The sequence below is a fragment of the Triplophysa rosa genome, linkage group LG5 (assembly GCF_024868665.1).
Source record: "Triplophysa rosa linkage group LG5, Trosa_1v2, whole genome shotgun sequence".
Taxonomy (NCBI): Eukaryota; Metazoa; Chordata; class Actinopteri; order Cypriniformes; family Nemacheilidae; genus Triplophysa; species Triplophysa rosa.
The window spans coordinates 5,898,991-5,918,256 of record NC_079894.1 but is presented as its reverse complement, the minus strand read 5'-3'; the positions used below and the strand labels follow the sequence as shown (position 1 = coordinate 5,918,256).

General features: G+C 34.4%; 1 protein-coding gene across 2 annotated transcripts; it reads right to left on the bottom strand.

Moving 5' to 3' along the window:
* Positions 1 to 82: 82 nt before the first annotated feature.
* On the bottom strand, positions 83 to 18,488 carry LOC130554415 (immunoglobulin kappa light chain-like). Of its 2 annotated transcripts, none has more exons than XM_057334045.1 (6): positions 18,229 to 18,488; positions 17,794 to 18,108; positions 2,943 to 2,984; positions 1,275 to 1,592; positions 1,087 to 1,173; positions 83 to 919 (listed from the first exon to the last, which is right to left on the bottom strand). In XM_057334045.1, exons 1-6 carry the CDS (start codon positions 18,317 to 18,319, stop codon positions 765 to 767), a joined length of 1,008 nt encoding a protein of 335 aa, XP_057190028.1. In that variant the 5' UTR covers positions 18,320 to 18,488; the 3' UTR covers positions 83 to 764. The 2 variants fall into 2 exon arrangements, with proteins under 2 accessions (XP_057190028.1, XP_057190027.1); XM_057334044.1 differs by lacking the exon at positions 2,943 to 2,984 and adding an exon at positions 2,381 to 2,429 and having other exon boundaries at positions 17,795 to 18,108.
* Positions 18,489 to 19,266: the final 778 nt, after the last annotated feature.

Here is a 19,266-nt window from a genome sequence, read left to right as displayed (position 1 = left end):
TTTTTTTTAATTATTTATTGTTATTTGTAAGTTTTCATTGTATTTTTCTTTGATTGACACGTTTAATGCACATATAATGGGAATTTGACCAATACTATTTCTGTTTTACTTAATGTGACTTTTTGTGCTACTTTAATACATGCTATGTAATTAATTAATGCATTGTTTCCTAAAAACAACTTACTAACTAGCTAGTAACTATGTAACTAGTATTTATTTCAATTTCACTTCAAGGTAATCTCTCAAACACTTTGTATTAACCTGTCATTTATCAGGTTCATTAAGCGTAATTTTTCAAAAACATTTGTTGGTTTTTAAACATAAATATGATTTTAAAATGTTTAGTAAATGTTATATATGCAAAAATAATTATCAGACTTTATTTTATTTACTTTATCAGGTTTTATTTTGTGAGTCAGAGGAAAGTTTCAGCAGAAGGACTAAAAATAAGAAAACATTGCAAACAAAAAGCAAAAACGCAGATTTCGCAAGAATGCATCAATTCTTAAAATCCCAATATTTCATTGCCTATTTTAAAGACTGCTATTTAAAATAACTATTTTCAAAAGCTGTTGGATAAAATAATGTTGAATAATCCAAGCAATTATCCAAAAGTGACAGAGTACTGTATAAACAAATATGAGCAACACTATGAAAGACAAAAATAATTAAAGAAAGATGACAAAATGTATAGAAAATAATATGCATCATTTTCATGAAAGTAATAAAATACCAGTAATTATTTTTGCTTGATGTTTTTTCTTTCATTTACTTGGCTTTTGAGAGCTTTCATCTTTCTTTCCAGCCTTTCTCTTGAGTAGAAATATACATACAGCTGCAAAATATACTCCGTTCTTCATGAGCATTATACCATATGCATAGACAAACAGATAGAAACTGGGTGTTTGATCCAAGCTTTCTGTTATAGGAAAAAGCACATTTATTATTGTTATTATTATTATTTACACATATTGCACATATCTATTTTTTATTTAAGTATACGTTTTGTTTATCCTCGCTTTGGCGTTTAGGCATCATATGGTTAAAATTAAGAAGTTAGACAATCCCATTTTTACATGTACTCACCTAAATTCTGTTTTGTGTTCTCGCTGGGTGGACATGTTGGATTCGGAGTGTCATCCTCAGGTTTTTTCTCTGAACTTTCGTCTTTATCTGAAATATGAAAGAAAAATTACTAAGAGACATATAGCCCATTAAAGCATATACATATATATATATATATATATATATATATATATGTAAAAGTTAATTACCTCGTTTTACTATAGCTGTTTTGGTTGTCTTTTTGTTTCCCTCATGTTCAACAATACATTGGTAATTGTTATTTTTGGCCGTGTCTTTATCCACAATCACCATACTTGTCACGAAAATTTCGTTGTTCTTTTCATCCCTCTGTTCTACAACATGTTCATTTGGCACTTCGTTCCAATTTCCTGACGAGCTCTCCGTTTTCCATGAGAATTTCACAAGGTCAGGAAACATACCGCTGGCTTGACATAACATAGTACTTTTTTTATCATGTTTTTCTGACGGTGAATATGCCGTTAGATCTGGCTCCACAGTCGTTTTGTCTTCAGAGAGAAAAACAGTAATATAACATCAATAAACTGTTAACCTGGAAGTATAGGCCTGTTAAAAAAATCGTACTTTTAACTTAGCCTACAGAATTACGTATTTCTATAAAAAAAATCCACGGTTTTTCTCACGGTTTTCTTTAAATGTCCATTTTCACTCAACCACGGTTTAAAACAAACCAGTATTTTATGAGTGCGGCTAAAGCTTAGATTTTACATAAATAAACAAGAACAAAGTCTGCGACACTGTTTCCTGTAGTTGTGTTCCAGATCCATAATGTTTGATCCAGCCGTGTTCACTTAGATTATTATTTTACAAAAACTTCTGAATAACACAAAACCTATACTGCATTGACCTCACTTAAAATTGTGGGTTGTTTTAAACCAAGGTTGTGTAAAATAAGGATAATTTGAAGAGTTTGGTTCCAAAATGACATAACTCCGTTTTTAAAGATTTTCAAAAATCATGTTTTTTATTGTGCATTCCAATCAATATCAACCAAACTCCAGTTGGTTTGTTTTGATTTAATCTATAATAACTCTAAAAAATAAATACACCTAACCAACACAATAAAACACAGTAAAAACATAACATAATAAAAAACATGATTTTTGATTTTTTTTTTAAAACGGAGTTATCTCGTTTCGGAACCAAACTTTTCATTTCTAGGTTTCTTTAACCCTAAACTTTTGGGTTTGTCCATATGTTTACCAACCATGGGCTTTAGAGTACAAATGTCAATTCATAATTTACACGAGTTTATAAACAAGATTCTTTTTCCTACCGTTAACTATCAGTCGTGTTCCAGATCCAAAGTGTTTGATCCAGTTGCCCACTCAGATTAATTCTATTACAAATACTTCTGAATAACACAGAACCTGCTAAATTCATCTAAAAAAAAATGCTGGCCTAGGTGTTGTTTCAACCAATGGATGGGTAAAATATGGATATTTTCTAGCTTAATGTAAATCAACGCCAAAATTGGAATTTACATCATTCTATAAACAAGAAGAATGTCGGACACGGTTTCTTACCGGAAACAATCAGCCGTGTTCCAGATCCAAAACGTTTGATATAGTAGCCCACCTCGATTAATTCTATTACAATTACTTCTGAATAACAAAACCCATTATCCTAGTACATCTTGGACGGTCTCAGATGTAATGCACCATTTTAACAGAATTCTCTTTTGTAAATAAATCCAGAATGACTGTGATTATAACTATTACTATCGAGGTCACTCCCATTCCTGACTGAAGCACAAATCATTTGGAAGAATAATTTCAAAAACCTTACAGGTGTTTAAAAATGGACTAGCAAAGAATATTTATATAACTTTTCCTTACCTGTCACATATAGCCTGGTGCCCGAACCGAAAACTTTCCTGTCTCCCACAGTAACTTCTGCCTCAACAAAAAGATGCTTCTTTTGCAGAAAGTATAGTAGTTGCCCTCAGATCACACCGATGTGCAAAATTCCTGTAGAGTTTCTATCACTTACTGTAACTAAGAAAGTAAAAAAATAAACCATTGTGTTTATTTTTAAAGTGTTTTATTTTCCAAGTTCCAGCAATAGTTGTTCGCTGCATGCATTATCATATTGCTGCCAGTAGGGGCTGCAATAGTTTGATTGATATATTTATTAAGGCTTACAATATAAAGCAACTCTGTAGCCTATGTCTACTCAGGATGACAATTAAAATGGGCCCCATTCGTACAGACTATATATTCGTGCAGTATTGATGAGACACCACAATGGTGTCACAGACCCCATGATTTCAAGTGATGGCCCTGCATCCATTAATCCAAACCAGTTCTCCTGCGTTTTTGAAAGTATAATTCCTGTTGATTCACTCAATCTTATGGTATATGTGTTTTGATTGTTCAGCAGCATGAGTTTTATTTTGTTCAAGGCTGTTGTGTCAAACATGCTTTAATTCTTGGATCTTGGTGTACTGTATTAGTGCCAGTTCTAGTTGAAGAATAGTCTACGCTCATATTTTATTTTTTTAATGTAAATGTGGTTGTGGTTACTGGTTTTTGATGACGGCAGGAAACTAGCAGTTTTTGAACAGGGTTTTAGCATTAATAATCACTGTGTCGCCTAAGATCCAACAAGCGCAATAATATATTGCAGAATGCTCTTTCTTTGTTTCATATATTTTCAAAACCATATTTGACCCTGTCTTATCTATTTTAAATGAATCAGCATTAGCATCATTGTAGGCAGCTCCATCACTGATCGATGCATATAAAATTCTCTTTAATGTTTCTCCCTCTTTTTGCTGATACCAGTGAATGTAATCATAGCAGTCTGAAGGGAAATGACAGTCTATAGACACTGTCTTTCGCTCAGATTTCACCACTGACATGCTCTGTACCAGCTTCGCATTTCCATTCACTAGAAGAAAGAAAAGCACACATTACACTAAATGATGGTCAGAACCATAAGACATAGCGACCAGCATGACTACTCATTTTTAATTAAACTATTAATAATTCTTCAAAAAAGTTTTTGTGATAAGAGAAAATGATGAAACAGTTAAAATTAAGATAGATAAATAATTACACAAACAAATAAATAATGAGAACTTAGCCTACCTCTATATATATGGTAAAAAAGCAAGAGAAAGGACAGCTGTAGAAGAGCCATGGTCAGAGAGAAACAGTCTGTCAAATCTTCTTGATTCTGGGGTGCGGGTGAAATTCATTTCTGTGAGTAACAACTGGGAGGTTGAGTTTCCGCCCTTGTGCTCAAGTTTCATCATGTACTCAAAACAATATCATACTGTTACCAACAGGGGCTACTCTAAGTCTTTCCTGTTATATACACCTGCTTTATCAACTTTTTGGTTTTTATGTTTGTCATAATTTACATTCCAGCAAGAGCCCATCCAGTACAATAATATAATATAACAACTTTTTAAATAACCATTTCATTTGATTTTATTCTGTTTTATTTTATTTTAGGCTATGAAAATGTTCAGCTCTCTGTTCCTAGCTCTGTCTGTCAATGGATCACCAGCTTTCTGACAGACAGGCAACAGCTAGTTAGAATTGGTAAATTTACATCCAACAGTACCATCAGCACTGGTGCACCCCAGGGATGTGTGCTCTCCCCACTGCTCTTCTCCCTGTACACCAACGACTGCACCTCTACTGACCCCTCTGTCAAGCTCCTGAAGTTCGCAGACGGCACTACAGTTATTGGCCTCATCCAGGACGGTGACGAGTCTGCTTACATGTGAGGTTGAGCAGCTGGCTGTCTGGTGCAGTCTTGGAGCTAAACACCTTAAAAACAGTGGAGATGATAGTGGACTTTAGGAGAAACACCCCGGCACTCACCATCATGAACAGCACTGTGGCCGCAGTAGAGTCATTCAGGTTCCTGGGCACCACCATCTCACAGGACCTAAAGTGGGACATTCACATTGAATCTATTGTCAAAAAGGCCCAGCAGAGGCTATACTTCCTTCGCCAGCTGAGGAAGTTCAACCTGCCACAGGAGCTGCTCTTACAGTTCTACTCAGCTGTCATTGAATACCTCTGCACTTCCATAACTGTCTGCTTCGGCTCAGCTGCAAAAACTGACCTCCAAAGACTACAACGGATAGTCCGGACTACTGAGCGAATCACTGGCACAATCCTCCCCAGTCTACAAGAACTGTACTCATCCAGAGTGAGTAAAAGAGCTCGCAAAATCACTCTGGACACCTCACACCCCGCACACTTTCTCTTTGAACTGCTGCCGTCTGGTTGGCGCTACAGAGCACTGAGCACCAAAACAGCCAGACATAGGAAAAGTTTCTTCCCTCAGGCAATCTAGATCATAAAAACACGTGCAATACACAACTATATACTCATATTTATTATACATGTTGATATAATATTCAGCTATCCACATTCCCCTGCATAACTTGTATATAACACAGTATCATTTGTATATAGCACATCTGTACATACAATATACTGTCTATTGTCCTTTTTTCTAATTGTCCTTTTTGTCAAATGTGTATTGTCTCTCACATATTTATTTTTGACGTTTTGTTCAGGTTGTGAGAACTATCTGAAGATGCAGGACACAAAAAATTCATACAAATAACTGGACAAACAAGAAAACATTTGAAGGAACATAACATACACAAACTAAAAACAAGAAAAGACAAAGGGCAACTGAAAGACAAGGCTATATACAGACAACAGGCGGAACAAGTGACCTACAGTAACAAAAGACACATGTGAAAATAATTGGTAACTATGGTAACAAGTGACAAAACAACCTTAGCAAGAAATTACTTTAACAAGAAATAAAAAACAAACACAAGAAACAAAGAACTAAACCTAAATATGACAAGAAGACGAATGAGTAAATGTTTTTGACTAATAGTTTAAACTTTTAATAATGCCTTTTTAATAATAAAAGGAATAATAACAAACTTAATAATGTGGATGTTTGGTGTTCTTTCATCATTAAATGTATTCCCTGTTGTCTTTTTATTTGGCCCCAGAGTGTTTCTGGACTTGTTATGATTACAATAAAGCATATGTTTTGTTAAAATACCCAAGTACTGAAATATGCTATATACCTGTATTTGTATTTCTGTATTCCTGTTATACTTTTAAGGAACAGACGCAATGACCTGTAGATCAAGGGTCACAGAATGACGGTTTCCTCTCTTCTTTGCTCTTGTCCTGTGTGATCACAGTGAACACATATAGACAGGGGCCTTTAGATAAGTGTTATGGTTTGTTTAGGAGAGAGTTTTTGTTCAGGGTTTCACACAATGTGCTGACTGAGACCCAGCAATCACAATAATATGTTGCTGAATGTTGTTAGGTCAGGTGGTTGATTTTTAAAAAAAATTTTTGACTTGGTCTTTTCTGATTTGAAGGATTCATCCCCAGATTCATTTTGTGTGAATCCATCTCTGATTTTTGAAGTCAGAATTTTTTTCTGATACCAGTGGATGCAATATGAACACTGTTGGAAATCACAATCTATGATGGCTAGTTTTCCCACTGATTTGCTGAGTGAGATTTTCTGCCGCAGCTCCACACCTCCAACCACGGAGAGAAACACAGATGAACTGTTAATGGAGGTTAAAATGCTATAATGGTAACAGAAAATGGTGACAAGGCTAAACAATTCCAAACTTACCTCCACATGTCAGGTAAATAAGCGTCACGGCCAGCCAGGGGAGTGACAAGGACGAGAACCCAGATGCAGGCAGAGGTTAACGAACAAGACTTTAATAAATGGACCAAAACAAAAACCCACGATGGGGTAACAAGGAGAGGACTAAATGATAAGACAGAACAAAACACTACCCACGGGCAAAAACAGGAGAACAAGAAACTAAATAAACTTAACACGACTGGGAACACTAAACTAAATGAACACAGCAACAAGACAGGGTAATTTAGACAAGGCTAGGAATACTTCACCAGGTTGTTGCACACGGCAAGACAGACAAGGTGTAGAAGGAAAAACGAACAGCACAGGACAGCAGACACAAGGGCATTAAATAAGGGAACTAACAAGGAAGATAACAATGGGCAGGTGTGGCTAATGAGACACAGGCGGGAAGCTAAAGGAGGAAACTAGAGGGGCGCCATGGGGCCAAAGACGAGACCTGAGAGAACTTCTACTGTTTCTCTGGGATGTGGGTTGTCTTCAGTTCTAGAGGTAATAAATGGGAGGCTGCAATGTTGCTAATTTCCTGTAGGGCTTATTCTTTTTTACCTTGTAAACAATACATAGTCTTATTTTTCTTCCTTGTTAACGTTAATTTTAAGGAAGATATTTTGAAGAAAGTTGGTAACCGAACAGCACTATTATATGGACACAAAACCAATGCAAGTGAATGGGAGCCAGTTAACAACATTCTTCAAAATATCTTCTTTTGTGTTCTGCAGAAGAAAGAAAGTCAGGTTTGAAATGACAAGAGGGTAAGTAAATGATGACAGAATTTACATTTTTGGGTGAACTATCCCTTTAACTTTGGGCCAGGAGCATGCATCGGATGAGACCATCTATACAAACATGCCTTACAAAAAACGTAACTGGTGTGCATTTTGAGAAAACAATGGCACAGATATTAAGAGACCACTTAAAAAATATTTTCAGTTTTTCTGAATTTACTAGTATGTGTTTAAGTAAAAAGATCATTTTTGAATAACGTTTCTGACCAATTTTCAAATAAAAATATTGTTTTTATTTGCATTTACCTGCAGAAAATTAAGACGGAACAAACTGGTCAAAATAACTAAAAAAAGATCCAATGTGTTCAGATCTTAAATACTGCGAAAAGTTCATATTCATGTTTAAACAACACAATACTTATGATTTACATACAGTATATTGTTCAAAAATGAATAATGGAAAAAACAGATTTTTTCCCGCAACTTTTTTTGCATTCTCTTGGTCTTTCACATTGCTTTCACTTTGTCACTTCTGAGGTTTGTTTTTCTGTAATTTAGCAGACACTGGACTGGAATTACCACAATACATGCAGAATGCTAAGTGGTCCAAGAGTGGTCTCTTAATCAATTCCGAAAATGTATTGAAAGTAATTTTTAGTTAAAATAGCTTAAACATGCATTTTGGGGGGGCGGAGTTTCTGCAGTTTTTGTGATGGGTTTGGGTTTTTGTACTCACTGTGCTGTATGAGTTCCTGTACCAGCAAGCACAGTAATAAACTGCTGAATGATCTTTTGTAAGTTTAGTGATTTTCAAAACAAAGTGATTTGATGCTTTCTTTTCTGATTTTATTGACTCAAAACCAGCGTCATTCTTTGTGTCTCCATTAATGATATCTGAGTACAGCATTCTCTTGAGGGTTTCTCCATCTTTCTGCTGATACCAGTGGATGTAGCTCCAGCAGTCTGAAGGGAAAAAACAGTCTATAATGGCTAACTTCTCTTCCGCTTTGGTCAGTGAGATTTTCTGTCGCAGCTCAAAGGCTTCAGCCCCTACAAAATCAATACATCAAGCTATTATTTCATAGAAACAGTACATTAGGTAAGATGTAAGAGTATTAACATTTAGTTATTTTAATTTTTTTATAACAAATAGTATGATATAGCCACATTCTAAAACACTTACCTCTGATTGTCAGATGAATAAAGACTAATAACTTCAGAACGCAACTCATGGTGACAGAGAGAGTCTAAAGCTGTGTCTATTCTTTAAGGAAATTCATTCCTATGTGAAACAAACAGGAAGTTATAGTTCATGACATGTGACATACCATGCTTACCTATTGTTATAGTGACTGGTATTACTAACTAATCTAAAGCAGTCCAAAGCATAATATGAATTAATTTATTCATTAGGTGCAGATTTGATGAGACCAAGCTGATTATTGTCCTTTGTCCCTCCTGCACCTTTTAAAATGTTTCATTAGAGAAATAACACCACCAAGACATGTTGTTCACGGCACACATTTACAACAGCAAGTTGTATATACAGTAGTTGTATGTTAGTGTTTAAGAGTATGGCTTTACTTGATTTAAAGTATGAATGCTATAATTTCTATTTCAACAGACATTTTGCTTGCTTGCTTGCTTGTGTGACACTCTGGTGACTATACTGTTAGAACTATTGCATGTGTTAATAATGCATTTCCCACGTGCTCTGTGTTACACATATACATTTGAAGTATATTTCTCTAAACTGTCATGGAGATACTTCTACAGAGATTATAGGCAGTTTTAAAGGGAAGGATTTCTTCCTTTTAAAATGAGAGATTTCCCAGCTGCTGAATTCATACAGCAACCTGGCCAAAGCATTTTTGTTAATGTAGTTCCCTTATTGTTTTTGTCCTTCTGCTTTATACAAAACATCAGTCTTCAAAACCAAAACATACTGACCGCACTCTCCTCATACTTTGCTTTTATTGCCTTTTCAACACAATGAAGTTCTGCAGTGAATTGCGTGTGTGTTGCTCAAGCTATCCTTTATTTGCATTCTTTACATTCTAAAATAGCTTTTGTGTTATATTTGATATCCATAAACCTAATCATATGTTGTTTATTTATAGCTATATTTCAAAACTTTCTCCTGTGTTTGAATTGCATATTTTCTGTAACCATTGCTACATTAAACTGTTTGTGGTTGCTCTGTTCATATCTGTTATTACTGTAATAACAGTTTGATTCTGGTTTCCTGTTGTGAGTTTCTCTCTAGGTTTTTGAATCTGAGGTAATAGTCTCACTGTGGCTGGCATCCCAGGATGCACAGTAATGCACACTGGCATGTTCCTTCTTTATTTCAATAAGCTTTATGTCATATGAATCTCTATCTTTTCCTTTTTTTTCAGCTAAAAATTAAGCAAACCCAGACTCACTGATGTAGAGAAGTCTTTTAATTTTAAGTGTGCCTCCATCTTTCTTGTGGTACCACTGGACATAATTATCAGAGCCCAGCAGTTACTTCACGTGTAAAGGACACTGTTTTCCCAGTTGACTTTACCCAGATTTTCTTACTTTGTTCCAATGTCAAACCTTCCACACCTGTGATTCAATAAACAGAAAATCAGTCATTTTAAATTAACAGTTACATTCATGTTGCATTAGCCTGATTCTGATGTACTTAGCATAAATCATCAAGAGGATAACATGATTATTACGTGATTATTAGCATCCTTTATATAGCTCTGAAAGAGTTTACACACAGTATGTTTTGTGAAACGTCTTGTACCACTCCTTCAGAGGTGTAAAGAGTATCTGAAAACCATACTTAAGTAAAAGTACAGATACCTTGCAGTGAAAATTACTCCATTACAAGTTACAAGTCACCAATTCCAAAACAACTTCAGTAAAAGTCTTTGAGTATCTGATTTGAACAGTACTTGAGTATTTTACTCATACTGAATGTAGGCTCAAAGCAGCACTAGTCCTCAACACTTAAGAGACACATCAGTGAAAAACTAGAAACAGTTGATTTGTGAGGAGAGCAATCGCATTTATTTTCTTAAATCATAATAAGACTGAACACCTCAAAATTGCCACAAATCATGGTCGACACCATAACCTACGTCATTACAAACACCCTAAGTCTCATTTAAGCTCAAGTGCTCATAAGTAAACCAAACTCCTTCAAAAAGGTCTCTTCAATATAACAGATAAATAAAATAATGTTAAGTAGAATTAAAAAGTCAAAGCCTTTTTGCACTGGACATGCTGGTTTGGGCCTCATCGCCAGCTGCAGTCATGTCCTCATTTCACATACACTGTTAGCCCTTACCTGCCATTTCTACAGTAATACATTGGCAACACTGTTGCCAGCTAGTTACTGTAGGTGTTTTACAGTAAACTACTGCAATGGCTGTTTGAAGACACATTATAAAGAATCTATTAACGCACTTAAGTCACACAGTCTTAGATGAACAAGTGTAAATAACAGATGAACACAATAAATCTGTCAAGATTTCACCAGAGGATAATTAAACACAAACATCAATAACATCTTCACATATTACAGACACCACTTTCACTTTATTTCTGTCATCTGTGTAAGATCTTATTGAGATTTAACTCTAGTTCATAGTGGTTCAATTATGTTTTAAGTCACCATTATGGCGATCAGTGTTTGCTTTGGTTGGACTCTTTGACTTTCTTGTAGCTTTAAAATGTACACTTATACAATAACACTGAAAGGGACTTTACAGGAACCGCAACTTTATGTTTGCTTAGTAACTGAAGATACATCTGAAAGAATCCAATCATTAAATAATAATAATATAGCATTTAAGATTTATTAAGATATGTTTGGTAAAGTGATTACATGTTATAATGGAAAGATCTCTGTCAGAAAATCTTTCTTTGCAATTGAGACCCAGTTAGACACTTGACATACAAACCTCATCATGAATGAGTTTTGTACTATGTACCCAGCATGCATTGCAGCATGTAGCTGTTCAGTTGATTGTCACCATTGTTGAGATTCATATGTGGATTGTTCATTTCTCTGTGTCCGACTCATTCTATAGGTTAATATTTTGTCTATATAGTGTGAGAGCACTTTTGAAAATTGAAATACTATACATTCTTTTTACTGGTTTACATCACTTCATGGCAATAGTCCCACCACATGGTCAAATTTTGAGCAAACATGTTTAGAGCACATTTAGGAAGAGTTAGTTTTAAAAACAAGAGCTTTTGTAGATGTGTGACCTACAGTAACTAGCTGGCAAGAGTGTTGCCAATATATTACTGTAGAAATAGCGGGTAAGGGCTAACCATGTATAAACCGCCAGCGATTGACATCTACCTGATACTGCACTCATATTCATATAAAGAAGCCATGTTGACAAGTTTTTGTAAGTTAGGGCAAAATCCACAAGATTGTAGTACCTTCAATGCCCTGTGAATGGCAATATTAATTATAAGATAGGTGTCATGCAAAATGTAATGTGTAATTGCATTAGTCATTACAAATGTAGTGGAGTAAAGAGTACATATACTTGTTCAAAAATGTAGTTAAGTAGAGAGTAAAAGTTGCTAATATCTTTAATACTCAGTACAACTACAAAGTAGCCAAAAAGATACTTAAGTAAAGTAACTAAGTACATTTACTCCAATACTTTACACCACTGCACTCCTTACATAGTTTTGCAATGAAATTGTATTTCTGAAATTTTTCATTTACACTGTCATGATGTCATTTCCTGAGGTGGAGTTATAATAAATGCTAATGCGTGTTTAATAGCAATAAGGAGGTAAAAGTGACTTTAATATTTATAAAGGACTTTACCATACCAGATTGTCACATCAGATGTTTGAACTGGATTTTCGTGAACATTTTGTAAGTAATTTACAATGCACCAACTTGGAGAGAGATGTAATGTTGAAATCCTCTTTCACAGCTCAATAGCACCCCACGGTGCTGGATATGATCAGTGTGTCAACAAACTTTGCGCAATACATTGCACTTTTTTAGCCTTTACTCTAAAGGTTATTGATATCACACAAACCAATAAATAAAAAACTTAATAAAATGCTCTTTTACATTTTAGAGTTTATAGAAGTCTTATTTTAGATGATAGAAATGTGTTTTTAACGTGCAAAATTTGTACCAACTCATGTTTTATATGATTATTTTCATGTCCACTACAATGGACAATAAAGCAACATACAGTACATTCTGTGTATTAATGTGAAATTGTTTGCATTATTGATAAAAATGGGATGAATGCTTGAAAAATGTGAGTACAGTATGTGTATTGTATGTCTGATGTCTATCATTGTAATTATGTTGTAACATTCTCACACCAAGAAGAAAAGACCAAAGCAGAAAAGACCACCCAACAGAGACTTTCCACACAATTTATATCATTGATCGTATCAAAATTTCTATCAGGAATATAATTCAATACTATAGATTTTATACTTACAGTGAACATGTAACATTAACACCCCTATTAAACCAATTTGTAATTCCACGATGGAGTGTTTTTTTCTGTAATGGTTCCTTAATGAAAAAATAAAGCAATGAAATACTTACAGTATACTGAATATAGTGCTAAATCTTTTGGTCTTTTTGTTCTTTTGTTTCTCAGCTTTTTGGCTGTTTTACTGTGATGATAGTTGTTGATTGACTCCTGAAAAACATAAAAATAAATATTTTGCTTCATAAGCACGACCACATAAGAAAAAGAGCTTTGGAGGAAGAGATAGGGTTTCTGCAGTTTTTGTGAAGTGTTTCAGTTTTCATACTCGCCGTGCTGACTGAGTAAGACCAAGCACAGTAATAAACTGCTGAATGGTCTTTTTTAAGTTTGGTGATCTTTAAAGCTAAATGATTTGATGCTCCCTTTTCTGATTTTATTGACTCAAAACCTCAAAATCATTCTTTGTGTCTCCATTACGAATATCAGAGTACAGCATTCTCTTGAGGGTTTCTCCATCTTTTTTGCTGATACCAGTGGATGTAGCTCCAGCAGTCTGAAGGGAAAAAACAGTCTATAATGGCTAACTTCTCTTCCGCTTTGGTCAGTGAGATTTTCTGTCGCAGCTCAAAGGCTTCGGCCCCTGCAAAACCAATATATCAAGCTATTAATTCATAACAACTGTATCAAGGAACATTCGATAAGATGTATTGGTATTAAAATTTTGTGGTTTTATTATGACAGAGCATTATGATCACCACTTATACTGGATATGACTGGCATGTCAAACAAACTTCATAGAAAGAAATATTGCACTTTTGTTACAGTAGCATTTACTTTAAATGTCATTAAGCTCAAAACAAACATACAAATCAAATGTAAATAAAATGCTTCAAATTATTGGAACTTGTAACTGGGTATATGAAAAATTAGCTTTGAGAGTTAGAATATATATATATATATATTCAAGCCTATGGCTTGAGATGCTGAGATGCTGAGAAAGGCTCCAGCTCTCTTGTGATCCTGCAGATGAACTGTGAATGGATGGATAGATATATGACCCGTGATGCGTGACATGTATGATATACATTTTACAATAATGATTGTATTATTAGAGGGTGTTGCATTGGTGTGTTTGAGGGACGTCATGAAATATCCTAATAAAGAAAAAACACTCAAAGAACAGTTTTCTGTCTTTTTTATCACAGTCGGGACAGTTCTCACACTGAGGAACAATGGTTTCTCCTGAACAGAGAAGTTATTAATAAATGTATTTAATATTTTAATATTAATTATATGTATTTATATGTATTTATTTGTATATTCGTTTGAACAAACAACACACACCAATGGGAGGTGTACATGGTGACCCTGTAATTATGATAATAAGAGAGTTTAAAAAACTTAAGGAAATCTAACTCAACTTTATACCTAGAAGAATAATATAAAGAATTTAATCAGAAGACATCAGTATAATGTTACATTTTCCCTTACAGGGGCCATGTAACATTAATACCCATGTTAAACCAGTCTTAATCTGACCCTATGTTTTTTTCTGTGCTGGTTCATTAAAGATACAGGAAAATAAAAATAGTCATCATTTATTCATTCGCATGTTTATTTAAAGCATGTGTATGAGTTTATTTCTGTGAAACATTCAAAAAGGGTAAAGATATTTTAAGAAATGTCTCAATGGTTTTATGTCCATACAATATACATTTTAAATTGTCTTTAGTCACAACATAATTCAGAAATTACATATTTCTAAAGAGTTCGCTGTTATTGTAAACTGTGAAAAGAATGAATAAGTAATCCTAAATGTTCCTTTAAATCCTAAATGTGTATGCATATAGTGCCTCTCTAGACACTGATAATAACGTGTAGTTGTGATAATATTTATTTTCACTGTCAAGTGTTGTTGAATGTTTGGCTTATTGAAGTGTTTTTGGGAGATCATATGTCAGAAGTTGACATCCTCTTTTTGGTTCCAACCTTCCTGTTTGTCATGAAAAATTATTTAGTTGTCGTTGACCTATCTATTCTTCTATACTGTTGAAGTGATAAGCTTTTAGCTTTTAGAAAGTGCAGAAAGTTTTGGAGAGGGGGGATGTCTCTTAAAAGTAAAGGTAAAGGTTCTTCACAGCGATGCCATTGAAGAACAATTTTTGGTTCTTCAAAGAACCATAAAAGTCTGTATAATCTTTTTCCACTATTAAAAACATTTGTGAAGCAAAAAAGTTCTGTGGATGTTTAAGTTTCTTTATGGAACCATACAGACAAAAATCGTTCTTCCATGCTATTGTGTCACCATAATTCTTTTTTTTAAGAGTGCAGCTGCAGCATTTACAATTCATGACCATCAACCTGATGACCTCATTTTGCTTTGGGAATACATACCTGTGTTTGAATGTATATTTTTATTTCTGTAACAATACCTGTTGTAGTAATTATTGTATGGTTGCTTTGCTCAGAGATTAGCTTTTGATATCTGTTTGATTCTGGTTTCCTGTTGTGAGTTTCTCTCAGGGTTTTTGTATTTGATGTTATAGTTTTGTCTCACCGTGGCTGCCATCCCAGCTTGCACAGTAATACACACCGGCATGTTCCTTCTTTATTGCATTAATTTTCAGCTCATATGAATTTCCTTTTTTCTCAGCTCCAAAATCTTTTGCTTCAATTGTGGGTACCCCTGAGTTACTGATGTAAAGAAGTCTTTTAAATGTCCCACCATCTTTCTTGTGGTACCAGTGGACATAACTAGGGCTCCCACCAGTAACCTCACATTTGAAGGTCACAGATTTTGATTGTAACTTTATCCATAACTTCGGGTCTTGTTTAAATGTCAAACCTTCAACCCCTGTGATTCAATAAAAAGAAAATCAGTCATTTTAAATAAACTTCATGTTTTACATTTTAAATTCATGTTACATTCGCTTGAGTCTGAAATACTTGCCGTAAATCATAAAGAGGATAACAGCCGACACGATTGTGAGCATCTTTCACTCAGTTATGTAAGAGGATATACAGTATATGCTTTATGAATTTTCTTTACACCTTCCTTTTTTTGCAACGATTTCTGAAATTGTCATTTGCACTTTGCTGACGTCATTTCCTGAGGTGGAGTTATACTAAACGCCAATGGCTTTTCTATAAGTATGTGATATAATTTGTACTTGTATCAAGAAGTCAACCTTAAAAATGACTTTGATACTTAAAAAGTGTTTTAAAATGTATCTTTTTTTACTACACTTGAATGTTACAGTGAACTGGATTTTCTTGAACGAACTGTAAGTAATTTACAAACTTGTGAATTTTTTTGTCAGCTCAATAGCACCACTCACTGCTGGAAATCTGCTTATCAAACTTTATATAACTTGCATGATTCTTATAATAGTATTTACTGAAAAAGTATTTAAGAGCAAACTAATGAAAAAGTAAATAAAAATGGCTTTTTGCATTGCTGTTCTGGAAGTGTTAACACTGTTCAGGAATTTTGTCCAAAATGATTAAAGGTTTAATGTGGGCAAATACATATGAAACTCAGCTTTAAAGAATTGCAAGGATCCTCTCTATATCCAAACGATAAAAGCTAATTCATACAAACTAAATCATAATATCTGTCAGTTAATGTGCGGTATGTGAGTACATTTTTTCACTGTGGTTGCTTGTGTCCCAGTAGGCACAGTAATAAACTGCAGCATGACTCAGTTGCGTGTTGCTTATTTTCAGATTATAAAGCTGTGTTTTATCCACAGTGAAGTCATTTGCTAGGAGATTGTTGGTGTCATGAGTGACAATACCAGTCGCACTGACATAGAGCAGTCTTGACAGGGCTTTACCCTCTTTCTTTTGGTACCAGTGGACATAGTTCCAAGATTGTAAATCATTCACTTTGCAGGGAAAGTATGACGTTTTCCCCACTGCCTTAACCAAAACTTGTTGATCTTGTTGTAAAGTCACTCCCAGGACAGCTGCTTAAAAATATCAATTTCAAGATTTGAAAAATTAAACAATATTTTGGTGTTAAATGTGACATGTTATCTTATTTGTAAGCCGGTTTTTGATGAAAGTGTGTACTAAATGAAAAAATGTAAATGTAGATTCAAATATCATATACCCCACTATGTATAAAAGAAGCCTGGTAAATGTTTAAATGTCAAATGTAAATGTACCTGGGATCTCTGAGAGGAAGAAAATATAAATGTATGCCAACATAGTTCATCCGGTTTAATGAGATGTTTGAGATGTGAAGCTCTATTTTATTCTTACAGTACAGCCTTGTATGGGATTCAAATTTCCTGACGTCATTTCCTGAGATCGACTAACCCGATTATGTACATTATATTTACTACAGTGTTTCACAATTTTAATCATCCCATTTCTAAATGACCTTCACTGTAACTTGAAGTGACCTTATTTGTTCCTTTAGCTTTTTTGCAGGTTGCACATTTTGAACATACTCTACTGTTATAAACCACTGCTGCACAACTGTTATTCATCTTATGTAGCCTGTTTATTAAAGCATATAGAATGCACCTGATCAGAGGTATGTCTAGCCTATTGATTACTATACAATGGTACGGTTTGCCATAAGGTGGGTAAATAACGTTTAAGACATGGATACATTTATTGAGATTTCAAAACAATTCATAATTACACTGGAGTGCCTAAACAACAGCATTACAACTAATATATGTCAAAAGTCTCCTCTTGAGACACTGCTGCTGATGTCTCTCCATATAAAACCCTTTTGCTGATGTCAACAGGTTTTTGTCAAGATTTCCTCTCTCTGTTAACACTGTGGTTGCCTGAACTCCAGAGCGCACAGTAATACATCCCCGCATCGTCAGACTTGAGGGGTGAGATGGCCAGGGTCACTAGACCTCGGCTTACAGTTACTGATCCAGTGAATCTGCGATCAAAACCGGCATCGTTTTTGCCTTTTGTCTCTCCTGCCCCGAAATGCATGATTCTCTCGAGACCTGCTCCTGATTTAGTTCTGTACACGTGGATGGCATTCGACTGAAGTGTCGACTTATCCACAGTGCATTTTATCCTGGCGGTTCTACCCGCGGGTTGTATGATTTGACGATCAGGATACGTGATCTGATTCATACATTCATCTACAAAAATAAGAGATACAGCGTCAACATATGCAGTTTGTTTAGGGCTTGTGTCGAGCCTATACACACAATTAGTATAATTGTAGAACAATGACTACGAAGGGAATACTAAAATCTCACCTATTAATACAAATAACAGCCAAAATATAATCATCCCGGGCATTGTGACACTACACCCTGTGTCGTTCAGAAAATTAATAATGAACCACATCCTCCGATCTAATGGTATTGATCATGGGGCTGTGCTGTGGCTTGTGACGTCATTGCCGCCAGAGCACTTTTCACAAGGATCTTAATAATTTCTTTTAGTTTTATATAGTGAAAGATTTGGTCAATTTCATATGCATATTATAGGCTCATATGGCTAAAAATGGCAGATTTGTTTACGTTTATTAACTGCAGGCCAATGGTTGATAAAAATGTAGTAACTTTATTTACTTTTTGCTAAGAAGCTAAAACTGATTAAAAAGTACATTTTGGAAATTGTTGTCGTTACTTATCTACAATTATTTTTGTTTTATTTATTATTTTTTTATCTATTCATCGTTATCTTTCAAACCCTGTTCTTTTGAAAACGTGTTAGTATTTATTTGTTGTTTGTAAATGTAAATTTACAAAAATGTAAAAAAATGTAAAAATGTAAAATGTAGATTTGTTATGTAAATGTTTTCCTTAGCTTTTAATAAAAAAATGAATACCCAATGACGATAAAAACCTGTAGAAACTAAACTAATTATAATAAATAAATAGTATAAATAAAATAAACTATTAACAAATTAATAATAATGTTGAGCAATTTCAGATCAAATTCAACCTACAAAATTGATGCTAGAAAAAATGCGTTTGAGAGTTAGGCTACCTGATGCTATTGCACCAAAATATCAAATCAAAGGAAATTTGTAAAGAAATGATTACTGTTTTATTAATTAAAAGTTAAAACCAAATCATTTTTGTGAAACTGTTCTTATAAAATGTAGCCTAATATTTTAAGAAATACGGAATGCAAATATATAGGCGGACGTATGCCTAATTATATCGCTCTCTGAATCTGAGATGATTATATAAATGAGTAGGCCTATACATAAGTTTGTAAACAAAACAAAAAGTGAATGAAATAACACGCTAGCCTATTTGAAACGGTCACAAAATAACTGTCTC